This window comes from Anguilla rostrata, chromosome 18 (genome assembly GCF_018555375.3).
Source record: "Anguilla rostrata isolate EN2019 chromosome 18, ASM1855537v3, whole genome shotgun sequence".
NCBI lineage: Eukaryota > Metazoa > Chordata > Actinopteri > Anguilliformes > Anguillidae > Anguilla > Anguilla rostrata.
Genome location: NC_057950.1, coordinates 7,905,993 through 7,927,430, shown reverse-complemented (window position 1 = coordinate 7,927,430; position 21,438 = coordinate 7,905,993). Strand labels below are relative to the sequence as shown.

General features: G+C 43.2%; 1 protein-coding gene across 5 annotated transcripts in view; it reads right to left on the bottom strand.

Moving 5' to 3' along the window:
* LOC135245299 (reticulon-4-like) overlaps positions 1-11,958 on the bottom strand; it is a 29,861-nt gene extending 17,903 nt beyond the window's left edge. Inside the window, exons 1-3 of one of the 5 annotated variants that reach the window (XM_064318276.1) lie at positions 11,108-11,958; positions 5,308-5,343; positions 3,580-3,636 (exon numbers count right to left, since the gene is read on the bottom strand). In XM_064318276.1, the coding sequence (XP_064174346.1) occupies positions 3,580-3,636; positions 5,308-5,343; positions 11,108-11,642 (628 nt within the window). In that variant the 5' untranslated portion in view covers positions 11,643-11,958. Of the gene's footprint in view, positions 1-928; positions 2,464-3,579; positions 3,637-5,307; positions 5,344-11,107 lie in introns of those variants that run through there. The other 4 variants (XM_064318279.1, XM_064318277.1, XM_064318280.1 and 1 more) reach the window with 4 other exon arrangements.
* Between the last annotated feature and the right edge of the window lie 9,480 nt (positions 11,959-21,438).

The window sequence follows — 21,438 nt, the reverse complement described above, 5'->3', positions numbered from 1 at the left end:
GGCTAGCCAGCCTGTTGTGCTACCAATAGGCAAATCCTTATTGCAACACTGCTAGTGTTTCTTTTGCAGCTCATAACCTTCGTTAGATCATAAACAGGTTCAAACTTTAAACTGCACCAAGACCTGACTGGCCAGCACTTTAGACTGACCTTCAATAGTGAAGTCCTTGCATTTGATTCAGCCCATTACAGTTGAATGCAAAAACATTTAAAAACAAGCCTACCGCCGGGGGTCTCCTTCCAGGACTTCCATTCCACAGCACTACAACCGTGTGCAATAAAGAGATCATTTACAGACAAATACAGCATATAATACTCGAGAATATGGTGCTCATTTTTTGATTTTTCCTTTTGTATAAGCTATGCAAGTATACATATTATTTAAAAAACTACCCCCCTCCCCCGCAAAAGAAAAAAAAAAAACTTACCTGTACCATTATTAAACAAAACTGTATTTAAAATATTAAATGTTACATAAACAAGACTAGCAATAGACCAGGAGGCCCTTGATGTTTTCATTAAATCAATCTTTTTGTGACAGCTAAGCTCTTCAGTACTTACCGAATCCCTATCACAAAGCAAACAAACAAAAATAATGAAAAGGTATGATGGGTGCAAAATGTGATCCAGTGACTGGGATGAACAGAAATGCAAATGTGCATCTAAACACTACTCGTACACATGCACACACCCGCACACAAACACACATTCGCAGAAAAAGCAAAGCAACAGTTAACAAACAAACTAAAACTAAAACGAAAAGAACGATATTGGGGAAGAACAGGAATTCAAGAGATGAAAGAATGATTGGATCAAGAAAATGATGAAAAAGGATGGAAAAAAATGGAGAAGCAAATGAATGGTGAATGAATGATCCTGAGGTGATCTGGGCCGCGATGTGCCGCAGCACGGACTTGTGCTGAAATTACCTGCTTCTGCGCTCAGATTTGGCAACCTGGCAGGTTTTGGAGCTTCGGGCCGGGCCGGCGCACTGGGCATCCCATCCTCCTTTGCGTCCCATGGGGCCGCGGGCCTTGGCAGCTCTTCTGGGGTAGGGTGGCTGAGGGGACCACGCGAGAGCGCGGTGATCTTCTGGACATTGCGCTCAGGACTCTCCGAAGGAACATCCGGCGTTTCCAGGTCTGCTTTGGATGTAGGCTGGCTTAAGAAGTCGTAGGACATTGGAGACGAGCCAACTTCCTCAAACTCTGCGAACAGCTTGCTCCGGCCAAAGGTTGGTAAGTCGTACTCCACACCTCTTTCCGGTGCCTTGGCAAGCTTGGAGTTATCTAGGGTTTCTAAGAACTCGTCGATCACGCCCTTGGGAGGTCTCTCTACAAATTCAAACTCCTCCGAGGAGACCTCGTGCTCAGACACCTCTTCATGCGCCTCGGGTTCCTCTCCAAACAGTCCCTTAACCTCCTTCTCAAGTGTCACTTTGGAATCCTTCACACACCTGCTCTCAACCTCTACTTGAAAGCTCTCTGGATTCTTCGCCATCGCATCCAAGACTGGAGACAGAGAATCGGTTATGGGGCTTTCAGAGTCCGATTCCTCGGGCACAACGTTTTTAGAAGGAGGGCTTGGCGGCAGATTCATGGAGGATGGGTGGCTGGGAGACCCTGACCTGTCTGGTAATTTCACAGATTCTTTGCTGGAGAACATCCAGTCTTTTTCTTCCTCCTCCATCATTGACTGGAGACCTTGAACCTCGGAGGTGGTCTTAGCTTCCTTTAAAAGATCAAACGTGCCAAAGCTCTGCTCGTGGGCTGATGCTCCATCTTGCTTCCTCTTCTCAGCGGCCCGGGCTTCTGTCTCGTCAGCCATTTCCTTCAGGAGCAGGACCTTTGAGTCGAAGGTGAACGCGTTCAAGGCCGAATGAGAGACATTCTGAAGCCCCGGGACGGGACTACGTTCACAGTCAGAACTGCCTTCCGACGAACCCGAATCATCTTTGTCATGGTTCAAAGGAGACAACTTCAAGATGTCTGGCAGAGAGGGAGGTGTTGAAGGTTTGTCAGACTCCTGAGCGGATGTTGGGAGGTTCGTCAAAGGGTCGGACGGTTCCACGACTGCATCTGAAACTTTATGCACCAGGTCAACAAGGGGTTCCTCTCTGTGCTTAGTTGAAGTGGTCCCTTGCGATTCACCATCATGAGCATATTGCACCAAGTCTGGTGTAGGACTTTCAGACATTTTTCCAGCCCTGCTGTCAAACACAGCCTCCCCAGGAAGGGCAAAGTCGCTACTAGAATCACCTATGGGGGCAAAGCTCTGGAAAGGATTATTTGGAGACGCAGATGGCTTCCTCTCAAACAGAAAGTCATCTTCGGCATCTGCTTTGCTTGAGAGCATGTCGGTTTCATACCAAGATGCCTTTGAAGAAAACAAGTCTTTTGATGCTTCATCCATATCTTTTACGTTGTCTTGGGACTGAAGGTACGGAGCATCCGCGTTTGCTGTTGAGTTAAAGGAGGCACGTGCAGTGTATAGGTCAGTAATGGCCGCTGGATTGTTAGTTGACAAGAGTTGCAGAAGGTCCAGCGGACTCTCCAGGTTCTTAATCAAACCTGCCTATTGCTCTGCACACGAAGACATAATTCCTTCAACTTTATGACACCTAAAACTTTGCTGTAACTACCCTCAGTCGATCTCCACAGTCAAAAGGGAACTCAAGGTCTGACCACATCTTACTTGACAGGCAGCCTTCATGCCCTCTTCGTTTATCCGTTTTGAGGGAATAGAGCAATCGTGCCGAGGCCCAATTTGGCATTAGGATTATCAGCCTTTGTTTTACACTTGGGCATGTTCACTTTGGCGCTCAAAGGCACGTCCTGGACTAATCTTTGCCGGGGCTGAATAGCCAGCACTTAGCAGGTGCTAAATGGCACAGAAATTAAGGGGGTTGACTGGGTTCTTTTTGGACAGAGAAAGTTACTTAAGAGTCAGGAGAAAGAGGACAGGGGGGGAAAGAGGGTGATGCACAAGTTCAGGTGACATAAATTTGTACTACTGTGGTTACATTCATCCCCCTGCACATTGAGACACTGGACTCAAAAATGCTTGGGGGAAAATTGGGGGGGGGGGGGGGTCATGCCAGTCATCATGCTCAGTTTGGTAGTACCCTCAGTGATATAAATAACTAATATTCTAATGTTAAAATGATGGTTAAGTGTTCTATAATCGCATTTCGAAGTTAGATTCACTTATTGCGAAGTTGAAAACAAACCGCAGAAGAATTTTAATTATGTTGAAAAGTCTTACAATCAGTGAGGGGAACCACCAGAACAAAAAAACACAAGCAAATCATACTTTACTAACAACAGTCTTAATTAGATCTATTTTCTGTTGATTGAACGCTACACAAATAGGAACACTAACATAGCACTGAATGGAGGGAGGAAGAAGTCAGAGTACAGACACAAACACATGTAAAAAAGAGAACACTTTCATTACATAATCTAATTTACACTCAACAAACGCTTGCCAAAAGAGAAGATGCGCAATGCAAGGACAAACAATCCAGACAGGCAGGAAATGAAAGGGAACAAGCAAGACAGAGACAGCAGAGAGAACTTGCCTGAAGAAGAAAGTGACTGAGGTTGAGATGAAGCAGAGGAGGAAATTATGGGTTCGTCTGAAATAATAAGAGAGAAGAGCAGCTCAGTCGATTTCCCGAGGGCCAGCCGGTCCAGAAAGAAAAGCACAGCACAAGCGCACAGTGTTTCTGCAACCCAACCACACAGTCAGCTGTTAGACCCTTCATTCAATTCTGAGAAACTGTATAAGTAGGGACACCAGCTTATCTTGGGAAGTTTTCTCCAAGGCAATTCAGTCATCCTTCAGCAAGAGGTCAATACAGCAAACTGTCAGTCAATTATCACACTGCCTCTCCCCAGTAACCTGTGTCAATTGCCACTAATTAAGCACAAACATTGACTGACCGCAATGTTCCAGACTGTCATGTGCTGCTTTCAGTGCACAGAACTGCAGAGATTTTTTATTGTCGTGAGGAGTTAGTTTTTTCTTTCTTTCTTTCTTTTTTGTAATCAATTGAAAACAGACTTAATACAATGATAGCCTCCACAAAAACTGTTAAATAAGACTAATCATAACAAAGAAATTGTTTTAAGTGTAGGCTTTAAATGATTTTTTTTTATTTAAAAAGGCTAAAACAAATTAACTTAAATTACATTTAAAAAATGACGTAAACTTAATTTGATTGTGGTTTAAGATTTAAGCTTAAGTCTCATCTGTCATTCTTTGGCGGTGTTTAGTGTAAACATGTCCATAAGACAAGATGCATCTTTCCACATAGACAGGGTTTGTAGGAACAGACAAGTACAGTTTTGCGTTCCGTGCAATATTTGGAACAATTTTTTAACCTTTGTCCAAATACTCCCCGAGTACCAATGCAGTGTCGCGTTGGTGTTCCAATAATTTTGGTTGCAAGAACTGTGGCTTCTTTTGAAGTGAATGTTGCGGCCCGTTTCTCAGCAAACTGCTTTGAATGTTTTGACATGCCAGTTCATTTGACTGTGCCGCCATCTTATACAGCTGTGTTAGCACAGCAGTATGCGGTATGATATCCATTTCCAGGTGCTCAAATTTTTTTGAATACCGGACAAATGTGACAAGCCCAGATACTACTCACAATGTGAGCACTGCAACTTGAATTAACTGCATTTGGTAAGAGGCCTTTTAGGGTATACTTTCAACATGTAATGCGCATTACCTGACATCAGTGCAGTTACAGCCTGGAGACGTTTTGAACAGAATTAGCCCCGATATAAATCCATAATGATCATACTTCACTACATTACATAGCCTACTAATATTCTGATACTTTCAACCTGTCAATGTCACCTGTTAAACACAACAAATTTACTAGCAACATTAAAAAGAACCAGAGGAAGAAATAAAATATGATTAAAATACGAATCAATATTATCATTATATAATTTCGGACTCATTTTTTTCATTAGTTATTTAAAATAATCACAGTAAAATAGTCAGATGTGCCAAACATTTAACATTTGTAAACTATATGGTCCATTAAATTATTTTAAGTTAGCGATTCCAGTCAGAGCAATGTAAATTTGTGGATGATTATTGTTTTATTAGAGATGTGACAAAGATCTTTAGTTGATGAGTTTTCATGGTTAAAGATGTGACCAAAGTCTTCGGTTGATTAATGTCTGGATTAAAGACCTGACCAAATTTTTTGACTGGTGATTTGCCTCAATTTCAATGCCAAAGCTTTGGCTGGTGATTTTTCTGGAGTAGAGACACTTCTAAGACCAATTACCTCTGCTGTCTATGTTCCAGTTTTGGAGCAATAAACCTGTGAACAAAAAAGTCAGATGCATATTAAGCTAGGAGCAAACAATGGATAGAGCACGTTCTACAAATGGTCCAGCACCTTACATTGAAAGCATGACTCAAAAGGTTATGTCCACAAATTCAGAAATTCAAAATCAACACCAGTCTCCGATTAGTAGAATTTCAAATGCACACACAGCTGTCAACCAGACCTGGATCAAATAATCAGTTCAAAACCTTAGCCCTTTAGATGCAAGTAACACTCAGATCCTTTGTCAACAGCTGTAGCCTCTCATTGAGTAGTAGGCTCTCACCTCAGCCATTTCCAAACACCTACATCCTATTCTGAACATACATGGCCTACATGTTCTGATCATTTTTTTTAAAGATTGTAGTGACATCACAGGTGCACTGCATCATCACTGGTTCAGCCATCTCCTGATCTCTCTATGACAGACCTACACATGTTTCAGCCGCAAGCTCACAAACAGGAGAGGAGCTCCAAAGCCATTCCGCTACATACAACCGCTGTCAATGGCCAAAAGGAACTCCGGTCATCACCGTTCCATTCGATTAAAATACTACAGCTGGACTGACTGTGATTCGCTCGCTCCACACGCAGGTTATTGCCGACAAAATGGTGGAATTATTACCACGAGTGGCAAACATTAGATCTACTACCACGACTGAAAGGTCAAAGCTGAAAACAAGGTGCTTCTCCACTTTGTCCGCCTGGTAAGTAAGCAATTATCTGTAGCACTTATCAACAATACTGGCTACATAGTTATTAGCGTTTCACTCCATATCACTGAATAATCAAAAGCTCCATCGATTGTCCGTATGGTACAAAGTTGTTTGGGAGTTTATCTTCAGTGGTGAGACTCTGGCTATAGCAACAGGTAGCTGCCACACTCTTACCAACTGCAGCTGGCAAAACGGTACAGGGACTGCATGATGAGAAATTACCATCACAACCACACCGTATGAATACAGTCTGAGCACAGTCGGCCCCTTTCAATACCAAACCCACCTCCAAGTTTACATGATTTTGGGCGTCTAAACCATCCAGTGTGAGGCATTCTCTAATGTTCATTTGCACAGTGCTGGCTCGCGCAAAGCCAAAGAAAATGCCTGGAAAAACACGCCAAACGCGAGATGAACAACATCAAAATGTACCGTCGTGAGAAAAAGCAGCTGGCAGTCAGAACAGGTGGGGTTTCAGACCTGCGGGGTGGAAGACTCTTCACACAGATCTACAGTGTGAATGTGCCACACCCCCCTCCGATGAAAATGACAGACTTGAAATATTCTCAACATATTTAAATCCATGAAAAATACATCTGCCAGCAAACTGGGGAACGGCGCCAGGCCTAAGGCACTGAACAGCGGCCCCACGTAGCTACGCTTGCAAAAAGTGCCGCTGTGAATACAACGCCTGACTGAAACCAGGCTTCACTGCACGGGTTATAAGAGGAAGAAAAAACAAGAAGGAAACAAAAAAAAAAAGAGAGAAAAGAATGGAAAAACAGGAGGAACAATATTCTTTCATTGGCTTCAGACAATGGACAAACACAGTTGGTTTACAGCTGCTGAGGTTTCAAAGCCAAACAACTGCCACACTGAATTCCAAAAAGACACAAATGCGCTTTGTACTAGGGTGGCAGCGTAGCATAATGGTTAGGGAACTAGGCTTGTAACTTCAAGGTTGTGGGTTCAATTCCCCTGTGAGGCTACTGTACTCTTGAGGCGCTCAACCTGAATAGCATTCAATATGCAACTTTATTCACGACTGTAAAGGGGGCAATGGGAACACAATGGCCATAACACAAGCCACAATCCTCCAGATCAAAGCCTGATCGTCTTCCACTGCACTTCTCTGCATTCTAACCCCCTTTTTTTTTCTGCAAGTTTTTTTTTTGTTCCAGGCACCATATAACAGGGGGTTTCTCAGCCTTTTCTCTGATCCAGGGACTGCCACAGGGCTCTATGGTGCTCCCATTTTATGAGCACTTGCTTTGCATTTGATGTGTGCCAACTGCTAAAATAATTCAGGAGCACATCTACTCATTGGGATGCATTAGCGGGTTCATAATTTGTTTGACTCCTTGGAAAAATGTTAGCATAGAGTCCTGCTAGGGCACTCCCATCATAAGTGAAAAAGGATATATTTTTTTAATTATCATTTTATATTTAGTAATATTTTTCCAAATCTATATAGCCATTGCATATCAAGACTTAAGTCTGGCCAGGGAACCCTACAGTACCTTCAAGGGCCCCCTGTTGAAAACCCAGGCCCTAAACAAATCTAGGGTCACCCAGTACTAAATTGCCTATGCATGCACAAAGATTAACAGCATTAGCTTATGTAGGCATGCTAAGCAGTCAGGTAAGTAAGCACCCGAGTCATATCATCTGAAACCACAGGAAAACATGCAACAGCACTGACTCATATGGATCCTACCTGATACGGCCAGAACTGAAAGAAGCTACGGCAGTAGAATTTACATTTTATCTACCTACAGAATAACTGCTAACGCTTTGGGCTTTAACATGCAAAACAGAAGGCACTTTCAGTGAAGACAAAGGGAAAACAACCTTGAACTGAGGCAGCACTGCCAACTGCCTGATTGCATCATCCTAGCACCAAAAACTGATACAGGCAGTTTATCAGGGTCTCATTTATAAATGGTAGCAGCGTAAGAATCCATACGGTTTGGTCAAGGGAACTCCACCCTTTACCTCCACATGGTGGTTTCATATAAACTAGGCAAAAAAGGGTTTCCTCTGACCACAAAGCAATTCTAAAGGATGACAGGGCACTCAAAAGATTAGACAATTAGAGTATCCGATTACTCCATTACAAAGCATGACCGTGGATGCTCGAGGTGCTACAGAGGGTGGGCTTAGGAAGCACTAAATAAAACCTACCTACACAACAATCCTCTACAGTTTTCAGGAGGGACGTGCAGTCCAGCTCAATTTCTGTAACGTCATACCGCAATACAGGAAATGCCTGAGGCCCGTTTTGACTTCATGCTAAAACATTTTAGTCATTTAAAGAGTGGTGCGGTCCGGCTGCTCGACAGCGCAGACAAGAACAAGCCGCCTTTCACCGCCAGCTCTCAGCCCCGCCCGTCACAAGCTGCTCTGCCCAGTCCTGGACAGCTTCCAAGATGGCGGTTGTCATGCCACCAGCTGTCATGGTGCCCAGTACTCATGCGAGGAAAGCGATGACCGGTTAGAGAGTTATGCGGTCAATGTGACCGGTCCTTAGAGACGGAGTAAACGAGCAAACAACCAAACTTGACGTCACAATTAGGGAACCAAAAAGAAAATTATTTTTACTGCAATGTGATTTTTTTTTCCCACCCCAGTAAGCCTGCAGCATAATCTAAGATTTTAAAGCAAGTTGCATTTCCAAACTGAGAAAATACATTTTACATTTGGAAATCAATATGATAAAAGTTAACTTCAATTGCAGCTTTTGTAATTCTTCAAGCAAATCTACTGAATTGGAAAATACTTTTGTAGTCCACACAATCGCCAGAAGTCCTCATGAACCTGTATCTCAGCTCTAAGCCCCTATGAAACATCTGAAACACCAAGCTGAATAACAGCAATTGATCATTTCTCTGTGGACACTGAGAAAATACAATCGGATACATTCACTTTTGGCTCTTTTCTCTCCACTATCTAGTCTCAATCACTGAGGAATTTCAGCCACAGGAATATTTTGGCTCCTTGTACTCTTTCTGGGTCGATAATGGCTTTCTGCTTTGTCACCCTCATTTTGATCAGAATTTTAAATCAGATCAGATGCGAATTTGATATAGGTTAATTTGATATCATCTTTCAAAATACAAAACTTATAAACTGTAATATTAGCTTGGGGAATTGATTTTTAAAAAGTTGTCCCTTACCATATGAATATAAAATTACAAACCAACGAAACACTCTGCTACCATGCTGTCAATGAAGCCAGAATTTTATTTTAATCATTATGCAGTTCTCGACCTGTGACCCTCTGAATAGCAGGTTTTCTGAATATTTTTTTATTTTTTATTTTTTATTTTTTTTTATTCACTCAGTGTTCTAGAACTCCCTTGTTTTCAATTACCAGTAGTGATTGTCAGCCAGGAACATTCTGTTCACATATGAGATCTTAAAACAGAGCGACTTTTTCTGGAGACTCGGGGGCTAACAGAAGTTTTACGCTCAGTCACCACCTTTAAACCTTTGGTTCTTGCACTGTCCTTCATGAGTTCGCTTTCCAATCCATAATCGGGACAATTATAACGGCAGCATTTTAACGCCAGTGCACAAGACGTTTCTGTAGGCTACAGAAGTCTGGTTTTCTCGTTGCGCTCTGGCCAACTCACGAACGCCCAACATACCCCACCCTCGCAAATAACAATACCAGAAATAGCACAAGGCCCTCCTCCACAAATATGGGGCTAACGCAGATTGGTCAAATTGCGACATTTGGTCCTTCCGGCGTGATTTTTAGACCGTCGGTCAAGGTTTGTTTGAACTTGCCCCTCCCAATCCGTCTGGTGAATCCACGGTCATTAAAAACATAAATATTCACAAGTTCAAATAAGATTAGTTTAGGCACCAAGCCAATTATTTAATAATTGTAATTTCGTTTGGATCGCCTGACCGACTATTAAAACAGAGCATGTTTTTTAAAAAAAACATAAAATAATCAAAGCTTTAGACAGACTCAATGCTTGTTCAACTGATGAATCACTGTTTTCTACAATATACAACATTAAAATGCTTAGCTAACGTTACACAACAGCAAATAGCTCAGACTATGATCTGTTGGTTAACTATTCCCTTTTCATAAATGTGGCCGACAAACAGTCTTATCGGACAGATTTTTAGAAAGCTAACGTTAGCCTATGGTAAAGACTAGTCTTTTGTTCTGGCGTTCCCAAGCAAGGTGCATGAGCTGGCGGCTAACCTGGATAGCTACCTAGCTGTTAGGCAATTTAGCGCATTAGCTACAGTAACCTCGCTAGGATAATTAGTCATTTATCACTAGCTATCGTTATCTCTAGATCCAACACATGACTCCATATAAGGAGCTACGTTAGTCTGACGTTACATGAAACCGACAAGCAATGTTCTTGTTTAGATCAGTGGCTTAACGTTACATTATCTTTGCAGTTTTAGCTAGCTACTTGCCTTGAGACCAGTCAATTTCATGATGGCTCACTAGCTCGTTTTCTAAACAACTACTTAGAACTAGCTTGTTGACCAACGATGTTAACGATATAACGTTAATTATTTATGCAAACCTATTAAAATACTCCATTGCATTGTGGATTACATTCGCCTCCTGATGCACGACCGAAACAAGTGGGCCACGTTGTGAGAGCCGGCCAGCTAACGATACACAAACGTTATTCGGCCAAATCCTAATGCCCAAAGCTTTGGCATGCTTACCAATATTCGCTTGCCGTCATGACCACGAAAATGCTAGGCTATATTCACAATAACATCAACGTAAAATTAATTTATCAGAATTATCTACCGCTACCACCACCAAATAATTGCTATCCCCCAGCAATATTTTCAACATAGCTGACCAACGTTGGCGCATTCATTGTTAGTTGTAATTAGTATACATACATGTCTCCAGTTTGCGAGAGTGGACAAACCTTCAGCTTGATGCTATCGTATTCTTTTTACACGTTGTAATGACAGTCTTAACCTATCCGCCAATTGGCTAGCATTAACCAAGGTACCTTCCTTTCAAATAAAATATGATCGCTACTTACAAGGTGCTGCCGACTCCGACGAATGTGACTCTTTCTCCAGACTCACAGGTGCCTCTATGGGTGCATCTGGTCCGTGAACTGAATCTTCTGTTTCAGGCAGGACAGCTGTACTTTCAATTTCAGGTTTAACAATGTTATCTTCTGTTTCAGGCTGAAGGATTTTGTCTTCCGTTGTCGGCTCGTCAATTATTTCTTCTTTTTCTGGTTCGGGAGTTTTGTCTTCAGTGTCAACCTTTGTTGGCTCCTCCGTGGATTCTGCAACAGCGCTGTCAGTAGTTAGAGGTGCCTCTGGCTCTGTGGCTGGTTGGGGCTCGGGGCCAGAAGATGAAGATTCCGGCGGATCCTCCTCAGCTATGTGCTTATCATCCTTTTCTTCGTCGCTTAGATCTAGTATATCCTTATCATCGTCCACAGAGTTTTTAGCCAGGGCCTCGTTATTTTCTTGGACCCCCGTGTCTTCTGCCCCAAGCTCTGGCACGAGTTTGTCGAGTTCCTCCTCGTTGTTAGCGGTTGTTGATGAAACGTGCTCATCCATATTCGCAACTTTTTGAAAAGTTTCTTACAAACTGACTTTTGCGAATTTAAAGGTCCCCAACTTTCCCCAACGATATTGCAAAACCGCTCGCAGATGTCGTTTTACTTGGCAATGTCCGAACTAAACTACTAAAATGCGACACAGCCTCTTGCCACAGCAGCCCTGCACAGCCTGGAAAAGTCCTGCGTATAGCCCACAGAGCACCGCGCTACACTGCAGTTCGTTGAAACAGAAGCAAGACAGAATGGCCAATTGCTATACAGGAACTTGACTGATGTCAATTTAAACCAATATAGTTTGACCCAGGTTGTTGTTTTACGCCTACTCAAGAAGGTACTGTCGATACCAGCGACGCCCCTTTAACGACCCTGAACCTGGCGGTCGCCCACACAAAGTTAAACTTTTAGAAGAGGAAGGAGGGGTGGTGCCTCGTGCCTTGAAATGAAAAGATGACATAACCGTTTCGTATACTGTCGGACAAAGTTCACAATGAACAGAACACTAGTGCATTATATAATGACAAATTTCTTCATTGGCCAATCGATTGGTGTCTGGTAAATTCGGGTGCGTAAAACCCCTGAACCCCTATCTCAGCAAATCTGCAGATATATTTCTATACTCTAAGATACTAATTGAATGTAAAGGAAAAGGCACTAGCAGTTTATGTAAAATGTTCACAATGCAGCATTTAGGTCGAGGCTATGTCTAGTCTTTTTTAATTTAAAAAAAATCTTGGTCAGTTTATGAGTTAATCATTACACCAGCATAGTATAACGAACATAGCCTATAGCCTAATGTAGTAAGAAGATACGACCACGCTCATACGTTGACCAATTGTGGTAACATATTTAGCCATACAGAACTAGGCTAAATCTTTTCCGATCAAATTTCTGTCAGTCAGCAGATACGCGATCCAACACGAAATACAATTCTACAAGAGTAACTTGAGACACTTGTAGGGATTACAGAGACCATATGCACGTGCATGTTTTCACTGCAAAATTACATAACGAATTCGAATCTATGCGTGCTCGTGAGTCTCGTTTTCAAGGCTGAGTGAGACAGGTGTTGACTACATTAACACTTAAAGTAGCCATTTTAAATTATTCTGCTTACTTTACAATACGCTCACTGTGAACAAATCGCTCTCGAATGTATTAACGCACAAAAAGAAAAACAACTTAGTCAGATGATTCCAAATATATCAGACTGTTGGCCAAGAAACTTGACGGATGAGCTACCAGGTCCGCCACAAAGACATACCTCAGAGAAAAGGTGCCAGCTAAGCTACAAATAATGACATGATAAACGTTGACTTAGCGCCAAATTTTGAGGTTAAGTTTTGAAAACATTTACGGGTAGTCAAACAAATCGATAGCCAACAAAATATTCAGTTAAACAGTTTCAGAGAAAACACTGAATAAATGGAAGTATACCTTTTTTGTTATATTTCGCCACTTGCCTCTTAGGACCAACTCCCGATCAGTATCGAGCGCTGTTTCCATAGCCATGGATCAGTGCTAATTCATAATGAGTCGTTTCTGACAATTGTGTGAAAGACAGGCGCAAAATACACTTAAGAGACGAGAAACACCTGCTACAATGACATTGAAATCATGTACAGTGCCTCTGTGTGTGTGTTTGTGTGCGTGTGCTATGCATTTTCGTAGCTTACAAGAGGTGCTTATTCACGCGGCACAGGAGTCTTTCCAAATTTGCACCAGAAAGAATGTATCATTTTCTCTTGTCCAATTTTTGTCAAACACAGCTTTGAAACGCAATTAAAAACGTAATTTCATCATCACATGCTCAAGAGTTACAGCAGGAAAGTATCTTATGCTGTTACCTCTACATTAGTATAGACTTGTTAGGGCTGCACTAGCAGGAACTTAAAATAGTTTGAAAGGAGGATAATATTTCAAATTTCAGGAAAGGAGAACGGCTCTGTTATAATGATTCCATACATCTGACTCCGTTCAGTACAACAGCAGTCATTATGTCTTAATTGTGATGGCAATAACTCTCAATGTTTCTTTTCACAGTGGTTAGATTATCTTGCTTGCATACCTGGTATGAGCAGGATTATCATTCACCTTGCACTATAGCAGTGCCATATGCCATAGCTGAAAGCAGCACTAAAAATATATGCATGCAAGTGTATCCGGTCTCCATGTACTGGATTTGAGTTTTAAAGGTCATAGTAGGTCTGTGCACACACACACACACACACACACACACTCGTATGTATATGAGTAACTACATATATATTTAAACAAATACATACATGTGTGTGTATATATTTAAACATAGAATGCAATCAGTTAGGCATATATTTGACAGAACACTATATTTGATCATTTCTAAATTTGAATTAATTTAAATTATTATTTGGGCATCAATGAAGGACTTGCCAAACTTTTGGGACCTGTTTAATCACGTTTGCATGAATCTGCCATGTTGGCCTGCATGTAAAGACTCTTTGTAATGTGCTGAGTGTGGTTATTCCATTTTGGCAAGCTCTTGAATTACCGCAAGGTATATATCCACTCTAGTTACAGTCTTACCTGTCAACAGAGTACCAGAATGCTTTGGAGACAGACATTAGATAATTTCAGGATTTGTCCACTTTCAGGCACAGTTGCTCAGCTATTTTCTATTCAACACTGACGTATTGTTGAAGTTAAAATGTTACACTTAATATATATGTATGCGTGTGTGTATTTACTAACATATCTAATCAATAGTATCCATAGTTCAGAATTACTGAGTAACATTGTCATTTAGATGTGAGGGGCCTGGATTGGTGAGAAAGTTCTTCCAAAGCACAAGACAATAAATTTTACCTTGTTAAACTTATTTGGGAGACCAGTGAAACGTAGCAAGTGATGATTTGCTGAGCTGGAGGTCAACATGAGTGATTTGATATGAATGGTATAAATGCTGAGAGGGACTTCCCCTCTGGGAACGTGCATCTTGTTGTGTGAACTGACTCCCCTTCTGCAGAATAAAGAATAATAATTGCTTACAGTTCCTGCCTCGTACCCTTTTCTACCAACTCCTGGAATCTAACAGTATATTTGGTATAATTAAAAAAAAAACTTTCATAAAAAATTTGAATCCTAGACATACAGGTTATGTAAAACATTTTCGTATTTTAAAATGATACCTGTTTTTTTTTTTTTTTCTGGTTTGGCACGAAAGTCACATTGCGCACAAAAAAACGATTTACATTGATTACACTAGTGAACCTTTCAAACCCTTTTCCTCTTGCCCTCTTGCACTGCAGAGCTGAATGCTGAGCTCCGGCACTTTGCACAGAAGAAAAGATTAGGTTAGCAGGGATCTAACGGGAGACAGTACAGCCCCACTCTCTCTGCAAGATGACCCGCCACAGGGGATTGCCTTTAATGTTGATGAGAAAGGAAAACGCAAATCCCAAATTATTGCCGTTCTCGCATCGCAGTAGGTCAGCTGAACAGATCTGCGAGAGAGACAAGTTCAAATCTTAGCACTATATCAGTCACCGGGATTGCTTTTACGATTGACACGCCAGGTCTTCTAAATATGGAAGATCTTCTTTTGTAGCGCATATAAACTGACAGCGTGGGTTTGTCAGGTGTATACATGCCAAAAGTATTGCAGAATTATTCTAATGATGGGCATTCATGCACTGTAGACGTTTAAACTGAAACATTCATAAGATCTTATTCTGCCTATGTAGTCTGCAATTACAAGTTAATGGTCTGTGCAGTTGGTGTAGAACAGGAAGGCATTTTGAATCATTTCCATGTGGACATGCTGATTGTTGCACGGTTTTGTCACACTCTAATGACAGGTTGATTAACAGATCTGCTGAGCCCTGTGTGTGTGTACACGCATGTATGAATAAGCGTGTTTATGTGCGTGGGTGTACGTGCGTGTGTGTGTGCGATCATACTGAGTTTGTGTGTGCGTGTGAGAAAAAGAGAATGGACTGTTTGGTCATGCATGTCTGTGAGTGGAGCGTGTGTGTATCTATGTGTGCAAGTGTTTGTGCATGTGCATGCATTTGTCTGTGTGAGTGGAGGGTGTCTGTGTGAGTGTGTGCGTGTGCGTGCATAAAGGTTGGCTCAGTGACAGTTTAGGAGAACACAGCCTTGCGTTACTGGGAAACTGAAGTTGGACGCTCCATGCTGTACAGTGGCTTCTGGGATATCACCTGATCAGAGACCTCCAACTGTCTCCCATTTCACCTTTCAGCTTGCAAATTTTTTGCAGCACTTGCCATAAATTAATAATGGCTGTTCTCCACCAAAGGATATATTTGGTATCCTGCATAGAATGAAACAGCAGAACAGTACATTCCCATAGACCTCTTCCCCAGTGGAAGATTATTTCACAAAAAAAGACTGATATTCTTTTTCAAGCATTTCTATTATATGATTTTCAAATAAAAATGTTTTTGTTCAGACCATTTTATCCCAATTTTTAATAGGTTTTTTTAAAAAAGAATTTGGAGCCACACAGGAAATGCTTCTATTTTATTCACAGACATTCACAGACTCAAATCCCAGAGGGCTGCAGTGTCTGCTGGATTTATTTGGTGTGTTTCAGCACTTAAGTGCTTCGTTTAAGTTATTGATTGGCTAAAGAGTCTGTGCCTTGTTTCCAAGGCCTAAACTGGCAACTTGTTTGAAGGGAACCCAAAAGTTCTGTGGCCCATGTGTAACATTAAAAAACCTTTCTAGTCTCCAGGAAAGAACAGATGATAAAGGCTACGGCAGGGGCGCCACCAGGGATTTTGGACCCCATGAAAAGACCTCAAATTGTCAAATTGGGCCCCACTACCACAGTAAATCTTATGTTCTAACATTGTTTGAGGGCCCCAGTCAGGCGGGCCCGTGGAATTGTCTTAACTGTCTTCCCCCATGCGGTGCCACTGCTCTAGGGGAGGCTGAGTGGTTTTCCCTAACCCCATTAGAGGTTCCTTTTCATCATGGTTTCAGGAACTACTGCAAGGTCTGTTGTCTGAAAACTGTAAAACAAAAAAAAAGAAACTGAAAAAACGTGCATCGTCACAACATTGGATAGTACCAGGCCCCGGTCTTCCTGTTATGAATTTTCAAATAACAGCATTAAAAAAAAAAACATTTAAAAACGTGAAGTTTTGCAGTGGCGCTCCGTGGGCTGGTCACATGTTCAGATACCGAATTATCTCTCTGCTGGAGTCGCCAGACTTCCCGTGTGTAATGAACATGGCAGCTGCAGTGTAACGTGGTATGCGGTTACATTATTTATGGACAACGGCGTCCTGGCATCCTACTGTATCTGTTTCCAAACGCAACCTGACCGCATGAGATCAAAGAAGGAAAAGACGCTGGTTCGGAAATAATCACCTCATTCGCAGGCCTACCGACGAACTCCCAACAGTTGCCTACATATTTTATTAGCAGACTCAACATCTGTTTGGATCAGGGAAAGAGGGAAAAATCTGGCCAGCATACAACCTTGTAGAAAAATGGTGCAGATGAAAAATACAGATGAAAAAAAGAATAATTCAATTACAAAAATGCACCTAAAAAGTAGCTTCCAGGATCGCGCATTGGAAAAACAAAGCTGTTTAAACTGGCTCCTTTTTTTAAGGCTGAATATTGAACGTAATTGGTAAAAAAAAAAAAAAGCTCAGCCAGAGCCCAGAGAAGTCATGTGACTCGCGAACGAGAGGCACGCTTCGCGGCGGTGACCCGGGCCGCGTTCCCCTCGCTCTGAAAATACGGGGGTGACTGAAGAGTCCGAAAAAAGCCTGTCTGACATCTGCTGGAGATCTCAAACGGGCCGGCCAGGGCGACCCAACGTGGACTGCAGCCGCTCGCATGCCTGTTCCCCTGGGACGACGCACCACGACGGCCAGGGAGAGGCTCCAGCTGCACCTCCTCAGCTTCCAGGGGTCTCTACACACACACACACACACACACATACACACACACACATATCAAAGCTCTGAGTAGAGGCCCTTTAAACCGGGAAATGAGGCTTAAGCTATTCCAGCCCGCTGGTGATTCACCCAATAGGCCGAGTCTCACCAGGACCACATCATGGCCAGAGTGTGTCAAGCACAGAGTAGCAGGTCCATCCTTCACAGGCCAGTGCACTACACTGTACAATTTGGACATCTACTGCTCCAGTTAGCTTATTACCACTGTAACTGTAACTTGCTCAACCCATTTTTATTTGCTGTGGCTTATTATATTTCTGTTACAGGCCGGCCAGTGGAGGATGGGCTCTCCCTCTCTAGCCGGGTTCCTCCTGACATTTTTTCCAATCGAGGAGTTTTTTTTATCCCTACTGGGACCTTTCTTTTTTTACCTCATGTGCTTGCTATTTGGGGGTTCAGGCCTGGTTTTTGCTCGGTTCTTTTCTCAGCCAGCCACCCAGTGCAGATGCTGCAGAACCAGTGGCTCCAGGTTTTATGCCAATATATGATTCTCCAACTGGCTCAGATCAGGGAATTGCAGCCACACCTTTCCCAGTTTTCCACACTCAGTACAGGGTGGATGGGTCAGGAGGGGTAGGTCACAGCTGGTTGCCTTATGAGGCTGGCTTGGTGCATGTGGTGTGGGGATGGCTGGTTTAAGCGGCCACACCTGCCCTGGGTCAAGCTAATTAGACCTGGCCAATTGGATAATTGGTTAAGAATTAGATAATTGGCCAGGCTAATTGGACCCAGGAACAGGAGTGGCTGCACCTGTGCGTAGTGAGGTAATCACTGCGCACAGGTTAAATCTGCCATCCCCACCCACACAAGGGAGCTTCGGTCATGACTGTGTTACATCTGCTCACTTTGGCTGTAAGATCTTGCCAAACCCTCGTAAATAAATGTGGACTATTTGAACATCATCTCCCTGTGTCTCTGTGCTGGAGGGCCCCTAGGAAAGCCACTTCGGTGGCCTGTGGCAGGCGTGTTTGCCACAGTGCACACTCTGTATGAACCCTGACTCTGCTGATCTAGCTCATGAATCATATAAGTTCTGTGTACAGAGGCCACGCCTCACCCAGGGTTGCTTGGCAACTGTCACCACCAGGCAACAGTGATAGCACATAGAGGAAGCACATAGAGGAATCCCATGCCGTTATGCAGGCAGGAGAGAAAAAAATGTCTCTAAATCTCATCAAGTCAGTGATTTGTGTTTTAAATCCATCTCTCGCCAGAGAAAGAAGAGTCATCTTTCATTGTAAGAAAGATCGCTCCAGGCTGAGGACTTTGAGGTCGGACCACACCCCTCCCCTGGGGGCTCCAGATAATAGCACCAAAGGCAAGGCAAAGCGGTTTTCAGGGAGTATTAAAGCACATCAAAATCACATTATCAGGACTACAATTACCACGATGCACTCTGTGTAACATTTGTTAGAGTCAGGTTGGACTCATTTCACAAGCACATTTGACTTAAATTAATTTTATTGACTGCTGAACTCACCATCACTCAAAAAGAATGTTTGTGAAAAAAAAAAAAAAATGTGTTTTTAATTGCCAGAGTAAAGAACAAATGTTGATCACCATTATTGGAAATTGAATATATTGCAATACATTTATAGATTTTTTAAAAATATATTGCGATTTTTGAAAGGGGCAAAATGTGTACATTTGTCTATATATTGTGAAGGACTGAAATCTGTATTCTTGATAATACATTTTATTTCAGAATGTTTTCATCGTTTCACTATAAGGGTAAACCCAGGCCTTGGTGTTAGGCGGGATGGCCATGCCGGTGTATCCAGGCAGGATCCTTCCGGGGGGTGTGGCTCAGACCTCAGTATTGGTGACACGGGCGTGCCTGACCCCCCAACGCGCAGCGAGCACGACGGGTGTAATGTGAGCTGGACAGGGGTGTAGCACAAATTTCTGGGCCCTACACATAAGCAGTCTCTGCGGGCCCCCTTCCTCTCTTGATCCATGTCTCTCACGCATCATTCCAGGCTTTTCGAGGACCCTCCCCCCATTCGGGCCTTGGGTAGTCAGCCCTACTTTTCCCCCCCATCACGACGCCCCTGGAGCTGGAGAAGACACAAGTGGAAACAGCGGCTTTTCTAGCCGTTCTCTCCGGGCCCCCCCGGTCCCCACCGACCGCTCTCCCCTTTCCCGCCCGCTGAAGCTACACCCATCAGTTATATTTATTTTCAGGCCTGTTAAAGGACACCTTATCGCTAGGCTGTGAGTTTGCAGGGGGGTGTGGCTGGGTTTTAGGGGCTCGAATGGGGGGCCCTCATTCTGTCTCCCCGCCGCTCCTCCTGTCTCGGGCCTCAAGGGGACAGCTGACGGGACGACCTTGTTACGCGGCGGAGGGGTAAGGCGGCAGACGTGACCGCAGAACGCCCGAGCGGCTCGCCGTGTTCCGTCTCAAAGACGAGGGCCTGCAGCCCCGCTTGTAAAACGCGAACAAATCCCGCCATTTTTAGCAAGACAAGACCTTATTTTTCTCTAATTGTGTGTCTAGAAGTCTCTCCTGCTTAGAGCTGCAGTAACATTTTGTAACAGGCTAGACAACATTCATGGCCAAGCCACAGGGTGCCCCCTCAATTCACGCTCTGCAGCGGTCTATAGTTTTACAGCGAATTATATATTAAGCCATTATATAGCACAAACTCCATAGGAAGAAGTGGCTGCCATGGCAACATATTAAAAAGCAGAATCGAGAAGCAAGTTTCAGCTTGCCACCGCGCTGAAATCCGCTGCAGACTCATGGCTGGAAATAAAAGATTGCGAGTAACCGTTATGTACTGTCCATCTTTTAATTTGCATGTTACCGAATGCTCTCAGTGGGTATCCGGAAAACAATCATTAGTTCACCCTGCTTTTATTTATTTTAAAGTTTTGTACTTCAGCTGATACAATCTGAAAAAACTTCTGCAGGGAGTTTTGCAAAAACTGTTCTGCAAAACAATCCTACTAACAAAAGCATATTACCATATTAAGGTAATATGGTGAAACCGTGTTTCTTTTAAGTGTCTGTAATCTGAAGGAATCTTGTGTCTGGTGTCTGGTGTCTAAAGGGTTAAAATATTTCACATATTTATTTTATCCGCATCTTCCAGGACTCAGCAGTCCTGGCTTTTCTAGCAGCCAGTGGTTTCAACTGGAGCACACTACAAATATACTACAGACAAGCAGAAATTAAGGAGCCATGAGTCTAATACTCCCCCCCAATGTGGCCCAATGGTCTGCAAAGCCCCCCCCCCCCCACTGCCTTGTGCTTAAAACGTCAACCTCTGCCTGTGACTGCAGAGTAATTTTGTGTGGGTTTGTTATTTCCCCTTTGCAATCCATCAGTGCACACTGGCGGCAGAACAAATTGGTTCTCCTTGCAGCTGCCACACAAGCAAGACCTGCAGAGATTATTTGTGGCTTTGTTCAGTGGTGACTGGAGGTGTCCTGTGGCCATGGTGTTCAGAAATGGTGGGTGGGTGGGGTGGGGGCGCTCAGCTGCCTCCAGAGGCTGCTGATACTCCCCCTACCCTCTCTCCTGTCAAGGACAGCCCCCCCCCAAAAAACCCCACCCACTGACTTGCAGATTTGTGCCCTGACTTTCCTCTCTGCTATGGGGCGAGGTCAGTCAGCCCACATGAGCCACTGTTTATTTATACTTCCCCTATCTCTAAGGAGTGGGCGCTTGTGCACATTCTCTCTCAGGCTATCCCACAATGCTCCGCAGCACCACGGAATGCCATCTCAAGATTGAAATATCCGTTCGCCTTTGCGCAACGCGAACCATGCGAGCGATCGCAAATCTCTGCGCCCTCGTCGTGCTTTCGACAGTAGACA